Consider the following 14,285-nt stretch of genomic DNA (forward strand, 5'->3'; position numbering starts at 1 on the left):
AGTAATTTAGAAGGAATTCTGATGACTTATAAATTTATGCTATGTATATGTACATACAATAGAAACTAATTTATCAATTACTATAAAATCTAAAGTCATCTAAGTAACGAAATCATTCTAAAAGTATCATTACATATTTTTCAAATCATTTAAAGTTTAAAACTTATGTACTTCTAAAATACATTTATTTCTTTCCATATCTTATATATTATATTCAGTCAACTTGAAATGTTAAGCTGCTTTTTAAATAATCGTGAATTGCTTTTAGAGGGCTAATAGCTAAGCTTTAAACCCCCAGACATTAAGGACAAATGATCTTTTACTAGATGAATGAATGGCTGGATATACAGATAAAAAACTAAATTATCAGTTTATCATAAATAATAATGATATTCTAGGTAATAATACTTTGAGTCTTTTTTTAAAAAAAAATTTCTATTGAGGTCTAGGTGATTTTAAAAAGCTTATTGTTAAAATTGTTTCATTTTTTCCATATTACAGAAAAATGAGTAGCTTGTTCCAAGGGTCAAAAAACAGAGGCTAATCTAGAACTATCATTAACTAACTGCTCCTTTGAAAACTTACTTCCTACTGGTTTGGTTTGCATTTTATGAAAACTAGGAAATAACTACACAAAATAAAAAGGTATCTTCGGATTCATGTAAAAAAGTGATCAATGGTATAGAGAAAATAAAAAGCAAAGCAAGCTATGGAAGAGAAGGCGTATGAAGGCATAGGAGGCGATGCACGCAGTAATTTTAAACAGCGTGGTCAGGGTTGGCCTCACTGAAAAGTCAGCATGAGCAAAGACCCCTGAGGTCTGTTTGGGGAGAATGTGTAACTACGATACAGATTTAAGTGCTCCATCTTGGTCTCTTAACAGTATTTAAAAATATAGATGTCATTTTAAAAATACTTATAACCTACTTTAACTGCTGGGTGGAGACCACTGTCAAAGAGAGCTTCGTTTTTGATGATGTTGCCCACCCCAGGCAACACTCTTTGATCCATTACCACGTCGCAGAGCATCCGTCCTGTCTGCTTTTTAACTTCCCTTTCCGCACTTGAGAAACTAAATTTAGGTGAACATACATCTAATTCTTCCATCATTCTTATCCTCTGCTGGCTTTCTGTTGAGTTTCTAGTGAAAGGAATATAAAACACATTAATCCTAAGTCTGGTTACAACTTCACAAAGGGTCATTTAAAATGAGCTTTGATAAAAATATAAACACTTCATGCTAGTCAGGGTATAAGAGTTATACAGCCAAACTGTGAAGACCCTAACAAACTATGCTATTTGAAGGCCCTTTTAAAATGAGATTTTCTCAATTATAAACCATTTTTTAAATATTTCACTTATTTACTTATTTCCATGTGAGATCCCAAACCCAAATGCAGATCCAACTTAAAGACTTGCAGCTGAAAGATTTTTATTTATCTCATATTTTATTTTATTATTATTATTATCATTTTTTACCTGAGTTCTACCGATGAGTCAAAGAAACAAATCAAATCTTCAGTGAGCTGCACTTCCAACACAGGAGAAATTCCATTTTTATTTTTATACTCAAGTGGATTAATCATGATGGAGCCTTTCATTCCAAAATGAATCCTGCAACAAAATCAAACCCATTTCTGAGTGGCAGAAAATATATCATGTATCAAATTTTTTTCCTTCTCTTTACTTTCTGGATTATAAGCAAACAAATGTCAGTCAGGATAGACACATTTAAAGGGCAAAAAATGGTAGCTAACATTATATGTTTTTCTGTTATGGCTTTGTTATCTTCATAAAACTAGAAGATATGACAATCAGTTTTCAACCCACAAATAAAATAAGTTCTTAGAGAAATAATAAGGCCTCGAAAATAAGCCCAAGAAAATATACCTGTTCTTTTTTTCTTGTCATGTGAAATATCTTTTGTTCACAGAACAGTCTAGTGTCTCTCAGTTTTTTCTCAGATTCAAAAGCTTAAGACGAGATGAAACTAAATTTAAATTGCCTATAGTTTGTGTTTTTATAAATTCTACAAAGCCACTAACATTCAAAGTCCTTATTTCTAGCCACAATGGATTAAAAATGTTTACTCATTGCAAAACGATATCTACAGTTTGAGACACTCTTTTCTTTCTCTTGCTTTGGGATACACAATGAAACAATGTTTTGCAAAATGTTATGCATAGAAAAGAAAAAAAGAAAAAAAAAGACAAGTCAAAGTGATATTGTCTTCAATTCTTTTAGTTTTCTTCTATCTTTCCATGTATTGAGAAAAAGGGATTTATAAATATTTACAGTTAAGTTGAAAGCCACAACACAGTGATGAAAAATTCATAACCTTTCAGTTTTTATAGGATTGATTACCATGTCCGGTTTAAAAATAAATAAATAAAAAAGGAAAGAAAGTGGTTTTGTGAGACCTCTGATGATGAAGATCAAAAATGATTCTCAAGATGAAATACTGTGTTCTGCCTTTCAAATCTTTCTCCTTATGGCTTCGTTGAGTTAATAAATATGGCTCTTTTGGCAGCAAATGTTACTGCTCTGTGCTTCTAATTCTAAAGCACTATGTTATAGCATTGTACAAGGTTAACCAGTCTAACTTTAAAAATGTGGGTTTTAAACTCTGTGTGCCCTACTATCAATCATAAAAGCATTTTACATGCCCATAGTTCTTGACAGGAAAAATGTGTGCCTGTAAGTACTCCATAATTTAGTTTATGGAGGTTCAACCCCAGTGAAAGGTGTACAACTGTCATGCCCGAAAGCCATCATATCTAAAATCTTTTCAGTTGCATGGCTCATAAAATAGATTCTAAATCACTTTCTATAATGAAACTGCATCCACATAAAAAATCTAAAAGGTTAAGACCCAATTCAAATGCGGAAGTAGCCCCAATAAGAACACTGCATCAAATAAGGATGCCTTTTTTGGTCTTATATATAAATCTATTCAATTTGGAGGAAAATGTATATAAAATAACTATTTTTACTTTATTTTTATTAAATAGCTAAATGATAACTGAGTCCTGGTAAACTAACAAATTTTGTGTTTATTGTTAAGTACCCTTTAGTGAAAACTCAGAAAAATCTGTCAGTTTCATGAAAATTTTCGAGGCACAGTAAACACCTGTACTGTTACTGATCTTTATCGACCAGGACAGAGGCTCATATTATATTATATTTACATATAAGAGTTAGATTTGCTTTTCAAGATTCTTCATTATAATAACTTAGTCTAGGAAAATTTTTGTTAGATCCTCTTTTTTATTTCTTGATCCTCTTAAGCTCCCTCCATCCCCTAATCCAGTTGGCTACCGAGATCACTCACTCTGCTTATGTGACTCCGCCTGCCTATGGCAGACTTTAGACCCAGCCTGGAGCAGCTGATTCAGGAACGAACACCTGAGTCACACTGGATCCATTAGAATCCCAGCTGGATTCATCGGAATTCTGGTGAATTTATGGATTTCAGACACAGAGAAGTCAGTTTCTTGTAAGTTTGGGGGCTGTCTATGGAAACGTTTCTCAACTGAGACACCGGAGAAGCCATGAGCAAGGCCTGTCTGCAGAAAGAAAGACGACGGCAGATTCCAGTGAGAAACAGTCAAGAAATGCAGAGAGTCCTCTGAACATTTGGTCTTTGCTCCCAGTTCTCCTTGAAGCCTGACCACAGTATCTTCAGGGATCATAAGGCACCCCGAAGTCTTACAATAAATAATTATTGAACTTTTTTGAGTTGGGTTTCTGTCACTTACAACCAAAATTCTAATATAAAAAATTATGTCCAAATAAAAATTGTAGTGATATTAAGAAACTCCCTCTAGTTAGAAATAACTTCCCCAAATAAAGCAATAGTATTTGAAACATCAGTCACATTCTTCCAGGCCACCAGAACATTCTTAAGCAGGCATGATGGGGAGCATAAATGACAGTACTATCACAGGCATGTGTTAATGGCAACTACACATAATATGGTAATAAGGCAATTGCTTATAAACGTTATCAAGTGGTCACAGTGTCCTGGAGATAATAAAGAGTGTAAAATAGCTGAATAGCATGATTATAAAATTTATGCTAGGAATTCAAAAAAGAGGTTATTCAAAGATATGATCTTATTCTAAAAAGGAAAAAGAGAGTTCTACTTCTACTTAGAACATAGAAGCTAAAAGTGAATATAGCTCCCACCCTGACGAGGAGAAAAAAAATCACATTATTTACAAAAACACGAATTTTCTTAAGCCCATCAGAGACATAAGGTTGCAGGCAGCTAGGTGAGCTAAATTCCCATGAGTGACAAGACTTCCATGGAAAGACAGACATACAAATTGTCACACCTGTGGCAGAGTACAGGAGGAAGAGACAACTACCGTAAAAATGGATAAGAAGAAAACAATGAAAATTCTCAACTAACTTTTAAATACTGAGTGTGGCTGGCATGACAGTTTAGAATCCCTGGTGCCCCAGACACAAAAAGAGTATGCACTCACTATAAGCTCTTTTCACTGGGCGTCCACCAGTTAGTTGCACACGAGAAAGATGAGTCATGACAGGGGACCTGAAAGAGCCACCCTTGGTGGCACGGTATCTGTGCATAAAACTCTGTCTGCTCAAGATGTCTCTTAAGCTGCTGTAGCTGAGGGACAGGTACAAACAAAAAGCCATCTGTCCCTGAAGGAGTAACAGGAAACCTCCTGCCCACACAGAAAGTTTTGCACCAAGTGACAAGCATAAGCAGTCTGCAGGAAACCCTTCACCACAGGGCCCAAGCTAAGGGCACTGCTGCTGAGGATGAGCAGAGGCGGAAGCCATCTGTACCCAGGGATGAGGCAAGGACTCAGCTTTGGCACAGAATCCTGCAGTGATGCACGGACACATCTGTTCCCATTGGGAGACAGGAAGGAAACGCGCTCTGACTTGAGAGTCCCCCCTACATATAGAAGGAAGAGTTTGGATGCCCAGGGGAGGAGAATGGCACTAGCCCTGAGAAAACTGCCACCTGAAGTCCATGTGCACAGGGCTTGCCTGAGAGTCAGGCTGCTAGAAGGGTCAAGAACCTCCATTTTCCCTATCACGAAACTCTCAGTGAGTAAAAGGCAACAGCAGTCTACCACTGTAGGGAGTCGGGGTGGCAAGAGTGTGGAAAGATGTCCTTATGACATGAATGTGCAGGGGCTGCTGAGAGCTGAGAGTGGAGCAAAAACACAGAGAAACCACCCCAGCCTTACTAAGCCACATGCGAGCCATCAAGGAGCAGTAGCAGCTGGAGTTTTTAAGGCCACTGATGCACTGAAGGCAACTAAAACACAACAAAACCCAAAACAAACTCAGCTACTTATTGGACTCACTCAGCCCCTACACTAATGACCCTATAGAAGAGGCATTATAATTTTGGGGCTTAAATATTATTTACCTCAGTCTCTATTGTTCTTATACATGTGATATCTGGAATTCAAAAAAATTATGAAATAGAAAAGATTAAAAAAACCCACTAAAAACAATGTTAAGAGATAAAGTAGTCAACATAGCTAGTGCAAAGATGCCCCATGTTAGAACTATGAGGCAGGTAATATAAAATCAATTTAAACATTAAAATTATAATCTTGTACAGAGGTGTGAATAAACACTACATGATCAGAGCCAAGGTAGGCCATGAACAGGTCATTCTCTTTGTGTGACCAGGTGCAGATGCCTCTGCTTTCTATTCATGGTAGATTTCTGTATGCTTTTAAAGCAGATATTAAAGAGTGCCAGTAACCAAGACCTAGCAAACCTGAATCTAGGAATTTTTCTTAAGAAAACATCAAAACGGTAAAGGATGTGCACAAGGATGCTAACTGCAGAGTTATTTATTAGAGAGAAAAATAAGGGACAATGTTAATCAGTATTGGTTGATTTAAAATGACAGATACATATATTGGAACACTGCACACATTAAAAATTATCATGAACATATATATTTTGACATTGACCAATACGACATGCATATAACGTGAAAAAAACCTAAATATAAATTAAAATCCCCATTTATGTAAAAATTATAATATAAATATCATATATGTAATCCATGCATGTGTAATATAAATTGTGTGTAAATATGTGGTATATATACAATATATTTTATCTATGATATTTACAAAAACTAAGAGTGGGGTTAAGAGTGGGGTTTTTTTTTTTTTAGTATAGAAATTATGAGTGGTACTTATTTTTTCCTTTAGACTTTTTGAAAATATCTTAATCTTGTACAATTGGCTTATATAGTACTTTTAAAATAAGGACAAAATTGCAATGAAATGATGTGTATATTGAAAATAAAGAAAAAAAAGATAGTGGGAAAATGAGTGATCTTGTAGGCTGCAAGTACAGAAGAGAAATTAATGAATAAGGCAAAGATTTCCATAATATCTCCAGTTACACAGAGAAGCATATGGTTATTGACATAGAAAATAAAAGTTATTGTTTCGAAAACTAAAAATGTTTAATTTTCTGTGTGTAGATTACTTTTGTGGTCTGATGTATTTGTTTATTTAAAATTGAGGTATAATCGACATACATTAGTTTCAGGTGTACATCAAAATGATTCGATTGGAATAATCATAGTAAGTCTAGTTAACATCTATCACCTTACAGTTACAAAAAAATTTTTTTCTTGTGATGAAACTTTTAAGATCTACATTCTTAGCAACTTTCAAATATGCAGTACAGTATTGTTAACTACAGTCACTATGCTGTACATTACATCCTATGACATTTATTTTATAACTGGAAGTTTGTACCTTTTGATAATAGTCAGCTTTCTTAAGTTGCAAGTGACAGAGACCCAACCAAAAAGGTTAATGCACTAAGGAATATTTAGTTGTTCGTTGAATCTTAGGACGTACTGAAGAATCCAACTGCAAGAAAGGCAGGAAAAAGTTGGATCTCAGGAATAGACAGAATAAAGAACTAAAATGACTCTGGGATTCTTTTTCTGCCATTGCAGGCTGATTTTATTTTCCAGCACCTCACACTGTCTTAACATGGCCATCTGCCAGTTCTAAAGGCCTCACATCTCCAGCTTTTCTCTGTATTGCAGAGAACCTAACTCTCCTTACTCCAGACAAGTCTCGCGAAAGAACTAAGACTGATTCAATGAACTGTGTATGAGAAAGTTAGTAAGATTATATTAAATTCAACTTGAATTCTGGATTATAGTGGCCAGAAAACCAGCTTCCAGAAGGAATGATGTCCCCGAGGGACAAGTAAGCATGCTGGACAGAAAAACAGTAGGTACTTACTACTCTAAAGTATAGGATTTAGTTTAGAATTTTTAACACACTTCGTATATGTTTAATATGTTATATGACAGTACAAAAACTATGTCTAAACTCTAAACTGTAAAACCTTTTTTTAAGTAGCATCTAATGGATTCCATAAAGACTTTAGAAAACTAAAAAGAACTATCACACTATCTCTTGCATATCTGTTTAGAGGATTGTATTTCTAAAATTGCAGTAAATTACAAAACTGATAATATATAAAGCTTCTCTAAAATTGCAAAGCCTCTAAAATATTTCAGATATAGTTCCTTAGTATGTATGATAATTGCAAACAATTGGAGTCATATAAATCACAACTAGAAATAGCAAAGTGATTTGGAAAGAAAGACTCATTAAAAATATATTATTTAAAATGCTAGCCCAAGATGTAACAGCTGTGTTCATTTTGATTGAAAATGGCAGCTTGTAGGGTGGGTGTGTCTGGATGAATAGACTTGCACACATAGCATTGGCAATGTATGCACACACAGTTCAAAGAGATTATATTTGGTATTTGTATTGTGAATGTATAAATTTATTTGTGTTTGTTCTTGCTTTTTCAGTTTGCTCTAATGAGTATTTGTTACATATATAACAAAAAATTAGAAATGGTTTTTGTTTTGTTATAGATGAAGAGCTTTTGTAAAGTGTTCAGAAGTAGTATAGGTATTAATCATATATAACACCACAATTGTGCTCCTAAAATAAATGTCTATCAAATAATTTGTAGTATTCTATGGCAATATTATGAGCACTTGAGCACTATGATACATCTTTTGGTAATAGAAATAGTCACTCTCTAATTTGTATCTTTCTGAAGTGTGGATTTTTAGGTGGCAGAGGCTCTTACAGAGGGATATCTTGTATTCTACTTTTATAACAAATGAACCCCAGGAAGATTCATGGCCTGCCTGGTAAGATGCACTCAAAGCCACAGGCAATTTTAATTGTGAAAATCTTTGCCTTAAGGGAAAACTGTAAGCGATCATTAAGCACGTTTCCTGCTATATGCTTTCTAAATTGCAGGCAGGTCTGGTGGGTAGAAAACTGAAGTCAAAAGTAAAGACTACATTTCTATCTCAAGCTCGCAGCCCTTCAGCCTCACACAACAATCACATTTCTTTGACAGAGTCATCCATTCTCCTAAGAAGCATTGGATGGGAGAGCATTTTTTTTTTTAACATATTAAATTGTGAAAGGACCTGCTGTCAATTTCAGATTGCTCAGTTCACATTCAAACAGCTGATCTGCCATTGACCTTGAATTGTTGTATCAGTCGTTAAAGCTATAGGAGATACACACTCTCCAGGGATGGCACCATTTCGCTTAGTTGGAAGAGGTAACTGCCCTTGTTCAGAACTTCACTTCCTGACTGCCCTGTACTGAGTAATGATTCCCCATTATCAGTCTGGTGGGGAATACTTGATAAAAAAAAACCTGTCTCTCATCCTACAGAAATAAATCTGCACCTAATACCAGAGAATCAATAACATATCAATGTTTTCAACTATTCTTACATGGATTCCATTATGTCCTACTCCATTCAGAGTGAAGAGTTTTCAGTCACATCAATCAACTACAATAAGGCAGCCTGCAGTAGGTCACCAACCACTGCATGAACTGGGAGATACACGTCAATGTTATCAACTCCAGACACGAAGTGCAAGTGTTGTACAAGGACAGCGGCTACTGACAATAAAGAGAGAACACCTCCAAGGAAAAACAATGATATAAACTCTGAAGTGCTCTAAACTTGAAGTAGATAACAGCAATAAATAAAATCAAGTCATCTCTGATTACGTCATAATATAGTTACATATTATCTCTTTTGTGACCATTATTTAACTTCAGTTAAAAGTATAGGGTCAGTCACAGGATTTTTTTTTTTAAATATCAATATCTTAAAGAAAAACATTAAAAAGATTCAAAGAAGTAGTGCCAATCTTTACAGTTTGCAATAGCTTGGGCTAAACTCAGAGAAAGACTGAGATTTTATAAACACATTCATCCATGGGCCTTTTTCGTTTGCCTGCAAAAATTAAACAGGTGATCATGCACTGACAATTACATACATTACGACATTTTTATCATTAAGTCAACCGAGACAGTAGATTGCATGACCTTTTTTGCCAACACATTAGCAGCGAATTTCCGTATATAAGCACTGTAAAAAAAAAGGAGAACTTGTTACTTCAGTGAAAAGTTTTTTAATCCTATAAATAAATTTCCAGTTCAGTTCAAAACTTTAGAAAAAGACAGAAAAATAGTAAAATATAAACATCTAGAGATACATTTAAACCATGCTAGGAGCTGTCATAAATATAAAGAAACTGATGTCGCTAATGCAATGAACATTTCATGAAAACGAGAGGGGAGAATAGCTGCACAGGGAGTTTAGAGAAGAGCGAAGCAGAGCTGTGTTACTCTAATATCTCCTGGAAAGCACTGAGAGCCTATCGAATTTTTTTTTTTAAAAGAAATAAATTGACTAGCCCTCCAAGTAACGATGACATCACAATTTATTCTTCTTCTGCTTATTGCTTTCCATGATAGAATCTCAACCTCTTATACTAGAGCCCTCTTAAAAATGGAGTACTTTCTACGTGATTAAATGTGACACCTGGCAAACTGCAAGAAAAGCCTTCTACTCATCTTTAAACATAGAGATAAGATGTATTGTACAGGCTTATCTTACCGTAAAGCTTTCGGCCCAAAGTATAGAAAAAGCTCTTTCCCCAAAGTTTCCACGCCACTGTAAAGGTGTCCATTAAACAGTCTCAAGGAATTCTGGCTGGAGTCTTTATTATTCTGTGTAGCCTAGTAGAAAATACATACACACATGTAAACACACATAAACTCTAAACAAAATTACAATTTCATTCTTAAATGTATTTATACTACTTCCTGTCCAGGTGCATCCCAATGAGAAGAATCATCTTCAACAAGTCAAGTAATATAATTAGCAGTTCACATACATTTTGTCAAATTACTATGCAGTCATTTAAAAAGAGAGGCTCCAAAAATACAATCAAAATGAGTTTCTTCCAGGACCGTATAGCTTTGCACATGTGAAAAGAAAACACAGAAAAATGACGTGAATGTTTTAAAACCAACAACTAGGATACAGTCTTCCACTTCCAGAGTTTTGCCAAGTTTCCTGGAAGAGCTTTCAGATCACAACAGCTACAAGGGGTGGACAAACTATGAAAACGAAATATTCTGACCTGCAATGATGAACTCATAGCCAGTAAGAAATCATAAGAGGTTGAAAAGCGAGGAAAAGTGGGAGAGAACTGCAAGGGTAAGTGGTGCCCTGAAGCCAGCTCTTGGCAGAGAGGCATTTGCTGCACCTGAGGAATCAGTTTCCGTTTTCACGGTTTTGTGGCATGTAGAGAATCAGATATAAAGCCTGGGCCCCCGCTAAGCAGAGGAACCAAATTTCAGGCCTGCTCCTCTTTCCTCCCTAACATAATGTTAAGAATAAAAGAAAATGTAACCCACTACCTGTTCCCTGCATCGCCACGCAAAACCAAATGCCACATTTTTAGGATTACAATCAATGTACTGAACACTATAAAGAAGACCAAGGTCATTACAAACATCTAGTATCAGTCCCTCTGTGGCTGAAGGAGAGGAATGGGTTGGGTTTAGATACTGGTAATGCTCTTTTTCTCAAGCTAGGCAGTATGTACACAGGTGTTCTCCATATCATTTTTCATTCTTGAGATATATTTTGTAAATATCTAATTTGCACTCAAAGTATAATAAAATTTAAAATCAAAAATATAAATGTATAACTATTATATGATACAGTAAGTATATATATTTACACATTAACTCTTAATCTAAGGTAATATCTGCACATACTTCTTTTATTTTCCTCAAATGGACCAAAGGATTCTTAGAAAATCTAGGATGAAATCTTGGTGGAGATGGGGTGGTGGTCGGGTGTCAGGGAGATAATTATAAAACAGCTTTAGATATAGTTCAGGAGCAAATTCCAACTTTCCCTCTCCTTATAGTAGGATAATATTGTTCAGTGATTCTCAAACTTTTGGTTTACAGATACCTGTCATTCTAAATATTTAAGACGCTATGTCCACTCTACATGTCATCAAAAGACATAACTATAGTATTTAGTTCAAAGGGATAATAGCTATTTAAAAAAGTGATAACTGCCAGGGACTGAATTGTATCCCCTGAACCACTCATATGTTAAAGCAATAACCTTAATCTGACTGTATTTGAAATAGGGACTTTAAGAGGTAATTAAGGTTTAATTAGGTCATAAGGTAGGGTCCTGATCCAATACGATTAGTAGTATCCTTATAAGAAGAGACACCAAAGAACTTACTCTCTCCCTCCCGTATGCTCAGAGGAAAGGCCATGTGAGAAGAAAATGGACTTTTGCAAGCCAAAAAGAGAACTTTCCCAGAAACCAAATGGCCAGAACCTTGATCTTGGACTTCTAGCCTACAGAACTATGAGAAAATTCATTTCTGTGTTTAAGTGATCAAGTCTATGGTATTTTGTTATGGCAGCCCGAGTAGAGTAAGACAAGAACAGATACTATTCTTTCACTAAATTCATTCACAGTTGAAATGGCTACAGTCAATGCCAGAATTTCCCTGGGGATCTGGCTTTATGTCCCTCCTTTGCATAATAAGAACTGGGAAATCCATCACAGGCTCTGAGTGACCAATAAACAAATAAACAGGAGTGATTTTAAGTGTCAGTCTTCCGTTCTACACACACCACAAAAAGAACCTGTGGGAGACCCTGGCATCAGGAACTATAGATTCATGTCGCCATGTTCTCAGAACAATCGTCTCCGGTTTCTCTTCTCTTCCTTGGATGAACTTGAGGGCTTATCAATGATTATCAAGCACTGGCATGGCAGGCTTGAGTATTCAGTGCGAAGAAAATATTTCATATTTGCCTTGTTTTTATAAATGAATCTGTTAGAGCACATGTTCCCAAGCCCCAGGCCAAGGACCTAACAAGTCTGCGGCCTGTTAGGAACCAGATCGCACAACAGGAGGTGAGTGGTGGGCCAGTGAGCAAAGCTTCACCTGTATCTCCAGCTGCTCCCCCTCACTAGCATCACCGCCTCAGCTCCACCTCAGATCATCAGGCATTAGATTCTCATAGGAGCACAAGTGCCTGGTGATGAAAAGTTTGGGGACTGCTGTGTTAGAGCCTTGAATTGAGAAGCAAAAAAGAGTCTAGATGTTTTATAGCCTAACAAGACTTTACTCCACCACTTACATACACTGCAAACCAGGTGTAAATTAAGATACTAGGTTTCAATGTAGGTTTCCATAACAACCAACTAGGAGGCAAAGCATTCTTATAAACGTCCCTGGATATTTTTAAGATGATGATATACAGATCAGATATAGATGTTATGAATAAACTTTGCCTCAACATAGGTTAGGTTTTATGTTTTTAGGATCTCAAATTTAAGGCTTTGGGAAATTTAAAACCTTCATTTCTGAATTAGTGGTTCAGAGTCTTGTTTCCCCACCACGCCAACGTCAACAATTTCTTATCCTCTCCCAATATTCTTTATGAGCAACTGGTTTTAACCATGCCCTCTGAGTCCTCTGGCTTTGTGAGGGTTCTCAGCAGAGACTGGGTGAGGAATCCGATCCCATTTCATACAGACTTTCCCAGCCACCATCATGGCTTTACCTCCTTCTTGAATGGGAGTATATTTGCTGCTATTCTGGAGCTCTAATCTCCCTTAAATCTTTAAATCTCCCAAGTTAAATCTAAAACTCACTTCTACCAAAGATGTTGAAAAAGGCCAGCATGTACACTCTGTCAGGCTTCTCAAACCCCTCCACACACAACCCCCCAACACTCAACCCCGACCTTCTGACACCGGGAACATTCCCCTTCTGGGAAATAAAGAGCCCTCACAGCCTGTGCTGGGTTTATTGCCTTGCGAGGGGATATCTTTCCCAGTTCCAGGCTTGATGCACACTCCTATGTTCTGTTTAAATGCCTGCATGGCAATAGCCCTCGGGCACGTCCCCTGCTTTCTGTACTTCAGACTGCAGTGGGAGGGCCAGGGTCCTTCTACTGCAGCACAAAGTGGGGTGCATGCAGCCACGCTGCCCATGGCCTCTGTGCATCAGACCCACTGGCCACGGGGAACTGATGCATTGTGAGGACCCGGATCCAGTGCGCTCTCTCTCCTCTTGCTGCAAGTAAACGCTGTGCCCTTGAACCTGGTGTGCATGTTGTCTTTCCTCAGCAACCTGGAACTGGGCACTGGCTTTTTCCAGTAGTTCTTACTTGCCTTTTAACCTCGGCCGCACTCACGTTACATTCTATTTTCTTTGGCACAGCCCGACCACCAGTGAACAGTGGACCGTAATATGTGACTGGCCAATTGGAAACGTCTCTGTCATTTGGCCACATCACTGTTTCTCAGTGAACTGCCCTAAATGCTCCATCTTGCTACCTCCCAAAATGGGAAACCACATGACTAAGTTGCTCTCCTTCAAGACTTCTCTGTCCCTGGCCCAGACCTCTCTTCCTCTACTTAATTCTGACTTTACTGTGTCTTATAAGAGCTCCTGGCAAAAAGACAAAGGAGGTAACCTTGAATTAGACAGTGCTGTCACAACATCTAACAAAACAGTAAATGAGTCCTAATTGTCTTATGTGAAGTCTGCTCATATTGCTAAATTAACAGCTTTAACAAGAACTTATACTATTTAGTTTAAAACTCACAATTAACACCTATCATTGTTCATGTCATTCACTTGGCTGTGTCTACAGTTTTGACATTCTCTGACAACAAAGGTGCTATTTGCCATCTGGAAAGACACCCCTGCTCATTAAAAATGTACCATTCATGGTTGTGTGATTGGATCCACTTGTTTTAGAAAAGTTTATTGACCTTCCACTGTCAATAAAGTGGAATATATCTGGGGATATATCCCCGGGAAAAAAAAAAAACAATGAAAACCCCCC

General features: G+C 36.7%; 1 protein-coding gene across 2 annotated transcripts in view; it reads right to left on the minus strand.

Annotated features, from left to right (window-relative positions):
- The window catches only part of NEIL3 (nei like DNA glycosylase 3), a 41,454-nt gene that overhangs the window by 19,545 nt on the left and 7,624 nt on the right, over positions 1–14,285 (minus strand). For both annotated transcript variants that reach the window (XM_016133425.2, XM_036228692.1), the window contains exons 2-4: positions 9,994–10,115; positions 1,480–1,614; positions 928–1,141 (exon numbers count right to left, since the gene is read on the minus strand). In XM_016133425.2, the coding sequence (XP_015988911.2) occupies positions 928–1,141; positions 1,480–1,614; positions 9,994–10,115 (471 nt within the window). The remainder of the gene's footprint in view (positions 1–927; positions 1,142–1,479; positions 1,615–9,993; positions 10,116–14,285) is intronic.

The sequence above is a fragment of the Rousettus aegyptiacus genome, unplaced genomic scaffold, assembly GCF_014176215.1.
Source record: "Rousettus aegyptiacus isolate mRouAeg1 unplaced genomic scaffold, mRouAeg1.p scaffold_m13_p_11, whole genome shotgun sequence".
Lineage (NCBI taxonomy): Eukaryota > Metazoa > Chordata > Mammalia > Chiroptera > Pteropodidae > Rousettus > Rousettus aegyptiacus.